The 12,212-nt window shown below is 38.5% G+C and overlaps 1 protein-coding gene across 2 annotated transcripts in view; it reads left to right on the top strand.

Annotated features, from left to right (window-relative positions):
* astn1 (astrotactin 1) overlaps positions 1-12,212 on the top strand; it is a 378,530-nt gene that overhangs the window by 153,354 nt on the left and 212,964 nt on the right. For both annotated transcript variants that reach the window (XM_030073613.1, XM_030073612.1), the window contains exon 13: positions 11,628-11,794. In XM_030073613.1, the coding sequence (XP_029929473.1) occupies positions 11,628-11,794 (167 nt within the window). The remainder of the gene's footprint in view (positions 1-11,627; positions 11,795-12,212) is intronic.

The following is a 12,212-nucleotide window of genomic DNA, read 5'->3' as shown; positions in this document are numbered from 1 at the left end:
GTTTGGCAAATGATTAGGTCATATTAGGCTCTATATTAAAGTCAATCAACGCTTTTAGATCGGAAGAGGGCTAAGCATCATATGGAGCAATAGGGGAGACCGGGGAAGATAGTAACACTTTTTGTTTGAGCAAATGTAACTCTTTGTGCTCGAGATCTCAAATTTTGACATGTGGTACCCATATTTGTCTGCTATAAATGACATACACTTGGACTTCTACTACACAATCACAGATTATGTAAATTAATGTCAAATACAAAGAGGTATGTTGTTACAACCTACCCCAGTACCGGGGTGAGTTGTAACACTACTTGAGGATGGATGTAACAATTAAATTATTATGCTAAAAAAAGATCCACACTAATAAATGTATGGAAGCACTTTAATGAATAATAAAGAAGGAACCATAAACTTGTAAGACTACAAAAAAAAAATAATAATAAAATAAATAAAAAGTTAAATTTAAAGTTAACTTAAATTTAAGTTAAATACAATACAATATATATACATATATATATATATATATGTATATGTATATATATATATATATATAATTTTATATAATATAAAATAAAGAAAATAAAGAATAATAAAGTATAAACTGGTGTGTGTTGTGTGTGTTTTGTAGCCTGAAACAGGTTAATATGAAAAAGCATTTGAACACTTGGAGATCTGTGGAACAATCAACAAACCACTTTTGAACAGTGTGTTTTTAAGGTACTTAGTACTTAGTAGGTACTTAGGTAAGTAACTGTTAACTAAGCAAACTGCCTAAGTCATAATACATATGTTTAATTTGACAGGCAGTTGTGGCAAATGTAGTTGTCCTTGCCTGGGGTGCAGGCTTCATGGGCCCAAAATCTACAATGCTGACATCTGATCCACACTTCCATCTGATCCAGAACAGTTACAACCCTCCCCATGCCAGGCAGCCATTAAAAAGCTAACCGTTTTTAGCATTTAGCTTCAAAGCTGGCACTAATGCAACACATCAAATTAAACAAGAGAAATTGCTACTTGAGCTTATGTAAGTGAAACAATTGTATCTACAACACAATGGACACTATGCAAAAAATATTTGTGATGAAATTTTTTTACTTTCTTACCTGAAAAATCGTTGACAGCTCTGACAGCTTTCAACTCAGAGACATGAGGCTTCACCAGTGAGCTCAATTTGTAAGTGGGCATGGACTGTATTGAGGACATCACCACAGCTCGTTTCTGATTGGTCAAACTGAGAGTGTTACAACTATCCCTTTGTTACAACCATCCCCGGTCTCCCCTACACAGAGAAAAGAAGTTCTCCCTGTAAATCCTTAAGAGTTACAGCGCTTATTTAAAAAAAAAATCCCAGGTTGACTTACTTAAAAGTTTCACTCACAAGATTTTTTTTTCCTGGGGATTGAGAGATTTGATTGTGGGGACAGAGCTGCAGAGCACGAAACTACAAATTAGAGCAGAGAACCATCATGCATCAAAGGCAGAGTGAACTGATATGACAGTGGAATCAACTGGGAAATGGAAAAAAAAAAAAAAAAAAAAAAAAGCATGCCTCCTCTTCAGGGTCTGTGGCTGCCCCCTCCAGGGAAGCCGCCTCCACAGCTTCTATCATCAGCCCACAGCTCTCGGGGCTGACCCCTCGCCTGTCCTTATGTGCTGCACTGGTGCTCTGGAGAGCTTTGGTGATGTCGAGCTTACTCTCGGCTGGTTTCTTGGCAAGTTTCGAGGGTGACTCAATCCCTTCTGTCACTCCAGCTCTCCTAATTATTTTTCTCCCTGTTTTTGTTGTAATTTTGTTTTGTTTTATTAATTTTGGTATTTGCTAACCTTATAAATGGCTCTTGGCTAAAGATTAATTCTTTCATTTGTTCATTGCTTATTTTTCTCATTTCTGTGCACAATTACAAAAAAAAAAAAAAAAAAATACACAACAGATTCCCTAATTATACCTTAAATATACATCTTCTATGACTGAAAAGGAGCAGGCACAATAAAAATAAATAAATAAATAATATATGTATATATATATATATATATATATATATATATATATATATATATATATATATATACACTATATTACCAAAAGTATTCGCTCACCTGCCTTTACTCATACTATGAACTGAAGTGCCATCCCATTCCTAACCCATAGAGTTCAATATGATGTCGGTCCACCTTTTGCAGCTATTACAGCTTCAACTCTTCTGGGAAGACTGTCCACAAGGTTGAGGAGAGTGTTTATAGGAATTTTTGACCATTCTTCCAAAAGCGCATTGGTGAGGTCACACACTGATGTTGGTCGAGAAGGCCTGGCTCTCAGTCTCCGCTCTAATTCATCCCAAAGGTGTTCTATCGGGTTCAGGTCAGGACTCTGTGCAGGCCAGTCAAGTTCATCCACACCAGACTCTGTCATCCATGTCTTTATGGACCTTGCTTTGTGCACTGGTGCACAGTCATGTTGGAAGAGGAAGGGGCCCGCTCCAAACTGTTCCCACAAGGTTGGGAGCATGGAATTGTCCAAAATGTTTTGGTATCCTGAAGCATTCAAAGTTCCTTTCACTGGAACTAAGGGGCCAAGCCCAGCTCCTGAAAAACAACCCCACACCATAATTCCTCCTCCACCAAATTTCACAGTCGGCACAATGCAGTCTGAAATGTACCGTTCTCCTGGCAACCTCCAAACCCAGACTCGTCCATCAGATTGCCAGATGGAAAAGCGTGATTCATCACTCCAGAGAACACGTCTCCACTGCTCTAGAGGCCAGTGGCGGCGTGCTTTACACCATTGCATCCGACGCTTTGCATTGCACTTGGTGATGTGTGGCTTGGCTGCAGCTGCTCGGCCATGGAAACCCATTCCATGAAGCTCTCTGCGTACTGTACTTGGGCTAATCTGAAGGTCACATGAAGTTTGTAGCTCTGTAGCAATTGACTGTGCAGAAAGTCGGCGACCTCTTTGCACTATGCGCTTCAGCATCCGCTGACCCCTCTCCGTCACTTTACGTGGCCTACCACTTCGTTGCTGAGTTGCTGTTGTTCCCAAACGCTTCCATTTTGTTATAATAGAGCTGACAGTTGACTGTGGAATATTTAGGAGCGAGGAAATTTCGCGACTGGATTTGTTGCACAGGTGGCATCCTATGACAGTTCCACGCTGGAATTCACTGAGCTCCTGAGAGCGGCCCATTCTTTCACAAATGTCTTGTTTCACAGTCTGCATGCCTGAGTGCTTGATTTTATACACCTGTGGCCAGGCCAAGTGATTAGGACACCTGATTCTGATCATTTGAATGGGTGAGCGAATACTTTTGGTAATATAGTGTATATATATATATATTAAACTGTTACCTGTCTCTATCTTAATAATAAAATTACATAAATACGTAACATAAATATAGATGGTCTGCCAATTATTTTTGTTCATATTTTTTAACAACCTTTTCCTATAATCAAACACTTCAGCAACCGCACAATCAAACAAAATCAATGACAGATATCTTATGCATAAACATTACTCAAAAAATTCATATTGTCCCATTGATTTTTTTTCCCATACATTTTCTTAAAGGGGAAAAAAACATGCACACAGCATTTTAAGTCATTCTTCAGCGAATTACAGTTTTACTCCACATACTGAAGTACTCATCTGCTTTTACTTTGTATGAGCAAAATGATGTTTAGACTTAAATTCTCTTCAATCAATCATCATAACAAACAGCTTTTGCAGATTTCAGGTAATAGTCTGTTTCTGGCTGCACAACTAGCTTCAGATCTAGTAAGTTTTCAACTCAACTAAAGCTTTACATTTCAGCCATTTGTATTAACAACCCATTTTGAATGGTATTCTCTTCTACATTTCTGAAAATATTATCAGTTAGTGTGGTCCAAGTACTGGTTAGTCCACTAGGTGTAGTGTTTAGTGGATATAGGCCAGTACCTTATATTGAACCCAGCAAATCAGAAGGTATTTTCTGTTTAGACGGGTTAAATAGGTCAGTGCTAAAATCCTCAAATATTAAGATGGACACATGTTCCCACTAAATTTGGAAAAGGCCCTCAATGTTTTATCTTGCTGATGAAGCCAGCAGGTCGGCTGTCTGGTTGCCGGCCCACTGCCTCATGATTGCCACAGTTTAGGTTCTGAATTTTATCATTAAGTCTATTAATTAAACTGGTAAATTGATTAGATGATATATCAATTGTGTGATTTACTGTTTAAAAAAGGCTGATGAGATGTTCAAAACTGGATAATTTTCAGCTCTATTTGACGCCTATCCAATGAAAAAAATCAATACTCAGTTCATTGTTCCCTTAAATGCAGTGAGCAGCTGTGAGATGCCACTGCTTGTTTGTCAGTGGTCCACCAGAGGCCATCTGATGTGTCTAATGCGGCAAACCATGACCAGCGCTTCTCTCTGGCTTGGTGACCTCAAATTATCCTGCTGCAGAGCCTGGTTCCTCACAGGTCAAAGAGTTGCTGCAGACAACAATAAGGAGCAATCCCTTCTTATTAGATCACAAAACTTCAACTCAAACTCCACCAGACACTTGGCACTCAGTGGAAATGAAGCTTGTGTGCTGTTTGTCTTTCTGAAAGCAACAGTAACAAGGCATTTCTTTGGCAAGCAATAGAAGTTACAAGTCAAAAAATGAACACACTGAAATTCAAAATATCACAGTATCCCTCCAACAAATCTGTCGAGACCACACATTATTACACAGTAGAAAATGTTACACTTTAACATTTCATCTGTAAAGTTCAGTAAATTGGCGCCCCTTCATAGGACAAGTTTGTATACGATGTTTGACCACAATAATTACTTTGACTTTTCGGGGATTATTGTTTTGAGATTAAATGCTGCAGATTCAGACAGACTCACAATGCGCCAGTAGCTCCAGGGATCAGTAATCCAAAAGAAAAATATGAAAATATGAACGTTCCCTCTAGGAGAGGTCTTTAGTTCTCTTTAGCTGCTTTTCATCACACAGGCCTGTGCAGCAGGAAACTTTGTCTCTGCAGAGGCTCAAGTCATTTTTTAAACTACAAATGTGATTTCTGAAACAGACCCTTTCAGAATACATGGGTTTCCTTTTTTTTAATTTAACACAAAACTTCTCTCTACAGTGTGGAAAAAACCTTTTAAGTCTCTATTGTAACAGTCCCTATTTGATGTATTTCACACTCAGTATCCTTGGGTTAACAATCTGCGTACACTTGAAACAGGTTGGACCATTATTTGAATTATTAGATAAATAAATAAATAAAATACACAGATGCTTTTATACCAGGTCCATATTCCCATGATACCAATGATCAAGGGTTTCTTGGTCATTAGTCCCTATGAAATAAAGTACAAAATATACGTCTTCTTTGCTACTCTATTATCTATTATCATCTATTGATCATCATGAAGCCGCTTCATAAAAGCTTTTACATTTCCTGTTCTAACCGCCTGGTGTTAGTGTGGATTTTTCTGGTGTGCAGGGAGAGATGAGTTTATGGCTCCAGCAGCAACAACAGCTGGAGATGTTTTATTTGGAATTAAAAGAAGAGAACCAGGTGGTTAACATAAGAAGCGACAGCCACAGTTACTTCAGAGACAAGGAAAAGTGCACCACCTACAGAAAATCCAAGGAAAAACATGTATGATTGACAGGTGTTCCCTGGGAAGGATAGTGCAGAAACATCAAGGTAATGACTCTCTACCTCCAAAGATACCAACAAAATAATAATTCTAATAATAATAATGATAACAAAAATTGGCAGTAGAGTTAACCCAAGGCTGTAACGCCAATATACATTGAGAGGTACAAGTCCCCCCCAATGTTCAGGCACTCCAAAAATGAGTTGACCCTCGATTATCTGAGCATCTCAGGAATGAACGTGTTTCAGATAGCTGAAATTGCAACATGCAGAAAAATACTGTTTAATGAAATATATTATTAATGTGTTTCCAAACACTTTAAACCACATAACAAATATGTAGACCGAGCATTAAAATTAAAGTTGTCTACAAACCCTTTGGGACACTTTGGGCTGTGGTCCACACACACGCATGCAGGAACAAAATGACCAATGAATAATTGACTCTTTTACTGGAGAACAAATAGCCTTTAAGCCAACACAAACATTAGGTCCTATATAACAGATACACAGTACACCTGACAGTAAAACAGCAAGCACTTTGTAAGCACTTTGTGACAAAATGAAATCACTTGTGGCAGCAGCATGCAAACATACACAGGAACAAATTAACCAATGAATAATAGACTGATTTACTGGTAAACAACACTGTAATGGCAACCAAATTAGATTGGCAGGCTACTGTATTGTAGGCTACTGGACAGTCAAAAAAGAAAGAAAAAAGAAATGGAGGTCATTCCATCAGAGGATAATTAAGGTTCTTCTGTATTGCTTTGATTATTGTCCATTCATAGCATGAAATAAAGGAAAAGAAGAGTTTGCCCTGATTTGTGATGTCCTTCTGATTTCCAACTCTATAGGGAGCAGCTTGGAAAAGATGGAGAAGGTGACTGTGGCAGATAGGGTGCTATCACTCTATAAACTTTATCTGACTGGCAATATTGCAGCAGTTAAATGTTTTGATATATGAAATATATTAATGTCTCTTATTCAGTGGCGTAAAGTAGATATAGACCGTCCATCATAAACACTGATTCGAGTCTTGGTTCTTCATTTTCTAGATTTACATTAGGTGAGCCCAACATTAACTATTTTGAATGTACCAAATCATACTCAGCAGTAAGAAAGTGTGATTTCTCTTCAATTCAGTGGTTTTCCCCATAAGTATGTTCTCAGTGAGCCAGTTTAATTCATCAGGATCCTTTCTAACTTCCTGATTATGACCCTTTGAAGAACGATTAATACCTTTATGACAGATATGAAAAGCATTAGCTTGCTGTATAAGTCCTCAATCTTTGTAGCCCTTCGCCAATCTGCCTATCAGACACATTTGAAGAGTGCATAGCTTATCCAACTCTCTCGCAGGGATTTGTTGCTGTTTGGCAATGGCACAGTGCTGATTCCCTTAAGCCTCAAAAGCACTGCAGGAATTTATCTCCATTAAGAAACAGGATTAAAAGGCATGGTGGTTCAAGGGGTTTTCCAGAGCACATTTAGTACTGCTAGCTTCTTCTACAGCAGGGCACACAGCACATCCACTCACTGTCCAGTTTCCTGTTAAATTGCCTAAGATTAATGTGATTAATGATTATTTTGCTTTCAAATAACCTTTTTGTTAGTACTAGTGGATGGTTGTTAGCTAGTGGCTGCTTCATCATTCTCATATGAAATATACAGGGTCTAGCAAGGTTAAATGGGACATGCTGATAATTCATGTCAGTCAGTTTCACCAGCGTTTATGTGATCCTTTCATCTAGTCAGGGATAATTTTTAGGTCAAGTAACAGCATCAATCATAAATCCACCAGCACTGTAACAGACATTAGCCAGGATAGTACCACTTGATCCAACAGTGGAAAGTAGCTATTTTACAGTCTTGTAATGCAGAATATTGGACGGTATTATGGTGACTGTCTGCCCTGACATTGTGAGGTTGAGAGTTCACAACTGAGAACTATGGAAGTCTTTTCAATAGTGTGAGGCTGTCAGCCTGTCCACACACAGTTGCAGCTATTGAAATCATTTAAAGCGTTTTGCTTTGTGCCGCGTAGCACTTTGACCTGCAGCAAGAAACAACATAGAAGCTTGTCTAACCAGTCTGAAAACATGCTTATCTGTTTCACAACTGAACCCACAGCGCCAGACACTTTATTTAGCTGCATTCATATTTTGCACCTCAAGCTGCTTTATATGCTTTAGAAACAGGAGATCAGAGCCCACAGAGCTTTGCTGACCTCCATATAATGTGTGAGTGGTGTGAAATGGAGACAGGATTCAAAAGTTGGCATTCTGTTTAATCTGGAAAGATTAATTTATAGCAAAGCCCAGAGCTGTGGTTCTCAACCTTTTCAAAGTTTTAAAATGCTATGAGATGCAAAACTCCAAGGGATAACTAATTATAATTGCTCAGACATGATATACAAAGTTGGATATTATCATATACAAGATCAACTATATGAAAATAATAATGATAATAATAATAATAATAATAATAATAATAATAATAATAATACAAAATTGAAAAAAAAAATTCCAGCCAAGGGGGAAATTGTATAATCTAAAATCATGATCACAAGGTGATTTTCTTGGATTCACGTCAGCACAATGCCATTATTTTGTTTGAAATAGTTGATCTTTACCTAGAAGAAAAATCACAGAAGACACCTGAACTGACTCCAGGCATATGTGTACCACACAAAATACTAATCTGGATTATCTTCTTATCATGACAGTCATCCTGAGTCATTTTCTTTATTAAACTTTTCACAGCAACAGACCCGCTGTTACAAACAAAACAACAGTGAGAAGTTTTTAATCAGATGAAATTTTGAAGGATTTGGGGGCTGTTCACTTGGGAAGTAGTTTTATACTGAGGATTACTAAAGATTTACCCAGGCTTATAGACCAGATTTGTAGAAATCTCAAGTGATAACAATCCACAGACAAAGATTCTGGCAGGCACATATTCTTAATGATTATTATCCTATGGACGGCTGGAAAATGGCCCAGAGTTATCACTATTCCAGCTTGTCAGAAGCCTATTATGGCAGTCAATAACCAGAGTTATCTGTGGCTGGCCAGCTATAGTACAGCAACCCATCAATACACGAGTTCCTCTCAGCTACACCACGTTTCCACACATCCATTGATTGCATGCAGTCCCTGTGATTTAAAGACTCCGTGCCTCAAATGAGTTAGGAGATTCAATGTACCATGCTCTTTGCATTACAGGTGATAAATCAGTTGTCACACTGGCCCATAGCTGAACGACAAAATCAATATCACTATATCCAGGGAACAAGACAAGGGCTTCCTCATTCAACATGTGGCCCCATCCTGTACTGGTGCTGTAAAAAAAATCTGTACTGGTCATTCCAGAGCTCTTTGCTTTATACAGCAGAGCCAGTGCAATGCTATGGATTTGTCCTCTGTCATAGCATGGCCTCTTTGAAAATTCAGATCTGACAATTTGAAAATGAAAATGGCCCTGTCAACAGGTTAAGCTACTGTTCTGTCACTACTCATCATCTAAAACAGATTGTAAGCATAACAGCAATAAACTAATGGTAACACTAACTAGTTGTGTTATATTAAGAAAATTCTGTTCACTGAAATAAATTGTATAGGAATTCAATTCAGCAGAGGTTACAGATCCTACTTGAGTCTTTAGCTGACAGTTTTTTCAGAATTGACTCAGAGACTTAAACACCTTTGCTTTCTGTCATGCATGTGTGTGTACTAACTGTGAAGTGCACCTGAGGCACTAGCCACTGCCATGTTTGGCAGCAGTGGTCGCCTGGTGCATCTATTCTTCAGCGTGCCAACACGGAATGAAGCAACCTAAAATATGAAGGCCAGAGGTTGCTGAATTGACTGGTTGGCTGATAAGTGTATGTAAATGACACTGTGTGGCAGCTTGCACATGCTTTGGCAAGTCATTACTGCTTGTAAGAGAGCTGAACTTCAATGAATACAAACAGGCCTTAATGCAGCACAACTTTACCAGTGGAGATCCAGCTTATGTACAACATCTGTCATTTTTAAACCATGCAGCATGCAGACTTGTTGCCTAATTAATTGCCTGTTTATTACACAATGGATTTAGTAACAAGAAAAAGTCTCTCTCTAAGCTATAAAGATGGCAGCCGCAGTGTTCTTGATGATATCTCCAAAAAAACAAGTCCTACTCCTGTGCCATTGCCAGTGAATGGGCTGCTGACTTTGCGGACATGCCCGCAGTAGCCAGTGTTTTTTTTTCCTGTCAGAACTGCTTCTGTGAATTATAGTGTGAGTGTGAAAAACAGCTCCCTTGGATGTAAACACTCAAATATTGGCATGGGTCTGTACAGTCAGTGTTTCATGTACTGCTCATAGAGCAGATCCAGGTTGTATATCAATGTTGGTTTTGATTCTCTGGTGTTAATCCTTTCAAGAGATCTGCTCATGTTCACAAACAGCAACTGAGCAAGATCAAAAAGTGTAAAATAAGGTATGTGAATTCAGTTTTAGGCCTAGGTTTTCATTTTGAAACAGGACATAGAGTTAGTTGTTAATATACAGGATCCTTCATCGTTCCTCAGGCTGACCGCTCTGTGCATGGGGATGGCTTGGTGCCACATGCTAACACCAGGTCTTTCAGTTACTGTAAATACAGTATATGAATGTATGGTGGTGCTTCAGACAAACTATATTTTTCTGTGGTGGTTTGTGAGATATTTACATCTCAAGCCAATCCTGAAGCAAATAGAAACCATTACATTTCATACAAGATGTCAAGATCTCAAAAAGATGAAGAATAAAAGGCATTGATTCATGACAACTGGAGACTCTTTTATACAATTTTTATGTAGTTATTTGCTTATTTATTTATTTAGCTATATCAGATGGTGTGAAGTGGACATAGGCAAAAAATGAGAGAGAACTTATGGCTCCACCAAACCCATGATGGAACCACCTGGACACCACATCTAAAGGGTGCTTCATGATGAGAAGGCAGGCCTGAATAATAAAATGAGCTGCCGGCTGATCACTTGAAGCTTGGAGGTAACGGACTGCCTTGTCACTGTTCTAGAGGTAGAAGTGCCTTGTTAAAATGCACTCCATCAAAGTTCCTTTTGAAGCAATAGCTGATAGAAAACATAATGTGAATTTGGCTTGACAGGCCTCTGAAAAAATTGCTTGGGAAACACTGGAGGAGACTTTATAAAATAAGGGAGCCGGGGTGAAGTTAGGTCTCTCGGCTCTTTTGTAAATTCATCCAAACTCAGAGTGCATTTCAATGAGAAAGTTGTCCACGGCTCTGTAAAACTTCACAATTTGGAGTCATTTGTGATTAGTTTCTGCCAGCTTATCTGTGCCACAATTCAATTAGCATATGAAATATATCTCTTTTGGTCTAGATGAAGAGATGCTTCCTGCCCTGGAAATCCACACATTTCACAAATAAAGGGTTTCATTTCACATATCAAATATAAACACAATTTGTATTGGATTTTATGTAAATTGAAATTTAAACACACAGCAATCCTCACATCGTCTGTCTGTCTGTCTGTCTGTCTGTCTGTCTGTCTGTCTGACAGTCTGTGTTTCTGTCTGTCTGAACTCAGTTTATCCATAGATGAAAGGATTAGGCTTTGGTTCAGAGGTTTCTCCTCTGTTGTAGCCTAATAATGCTGTTCAGTTGTTACATTAAAAGCTTTCCTAGTACAGATTCACATACCAAGCACAGTGTTCACCAAGGCTGCATTAACTGGAACAGAAATCTGACTTTATACTCTCTGTGGCACAGATGCTATTATTTTGTTTTTGTGTTGTTTTCTTTTTTTCTTTTTTTGTTTTTTTGGCTGTCTCAGCTGGGGAGAGGGAAGTAGTCTTAATGTGGTTGTTTGTCACTGTTAAGGCATCCCTCAGAAGGTGATCCTCAATGGAGTTCAAATCTGTATATCTGAGTATTAGTAATTTATGAACTCTTATTGCTACCACAGTGCCCCCCAGGCCTGAGCCCCATGAAGGATGGAACCGGATGCTACGATCACCACATCGGCATCGACTGCTCCGACGGCTTCAATGGAGGCTGTGAGCAGCTGTGTCTCCAGCAGCTGGCCCCTCTAGAGGATGACCCAACACTCTACAACATCCAGATGTTCTGCGGGTGAGAAACAGATTTATCCTTTTATATATATATATATATATATATATATATATATATATATATATATATATATATTATTAATATGTATTATTTAATTATAAATTCCTTAGCACTATCGTGATGAGCTGTGCACTCTTTTATAATGCGATGATAGGAAAAATTAAAATGATAGGAGGATAAAAATATCAGAATTCATGCTGGATACAGGGCATAAGTAATGTTAAGAGGGCAAGGACTACGCGGATGGGGGCCCTTACAAACACCACTGCTTCATTAGGTAAATAGGTTACTCTACAGCTGAAAATTTAAATTTAAGATCCCGTGCTTCACCTCTCCAGTCACCCTGATATCATTAGGAACTCTACATAGGATTTTATATAAACCACACACAAAGCAAGTAGTTCTGACTCCATCTGAC

This window comes from Myripristis murdjan, chromosome 17, assembly GCF_902150065.1.
Source record: "Myripristis murdjan chromosome 17, fMyrMur1.1, whole genome shotgun sequence".
NCBI classification, from domain to species: domain Eukaryota; kingdom Metazoa; phylum Chordata; class Actinopteri; order Holocentriformes; family Holocentridae; genus Myripristis; species Myripristis murdjan.
Note: the sequence above shows the minus strand (reverse complement) of the source record. Positions and strands in the feature narration are given on the sequence as shown.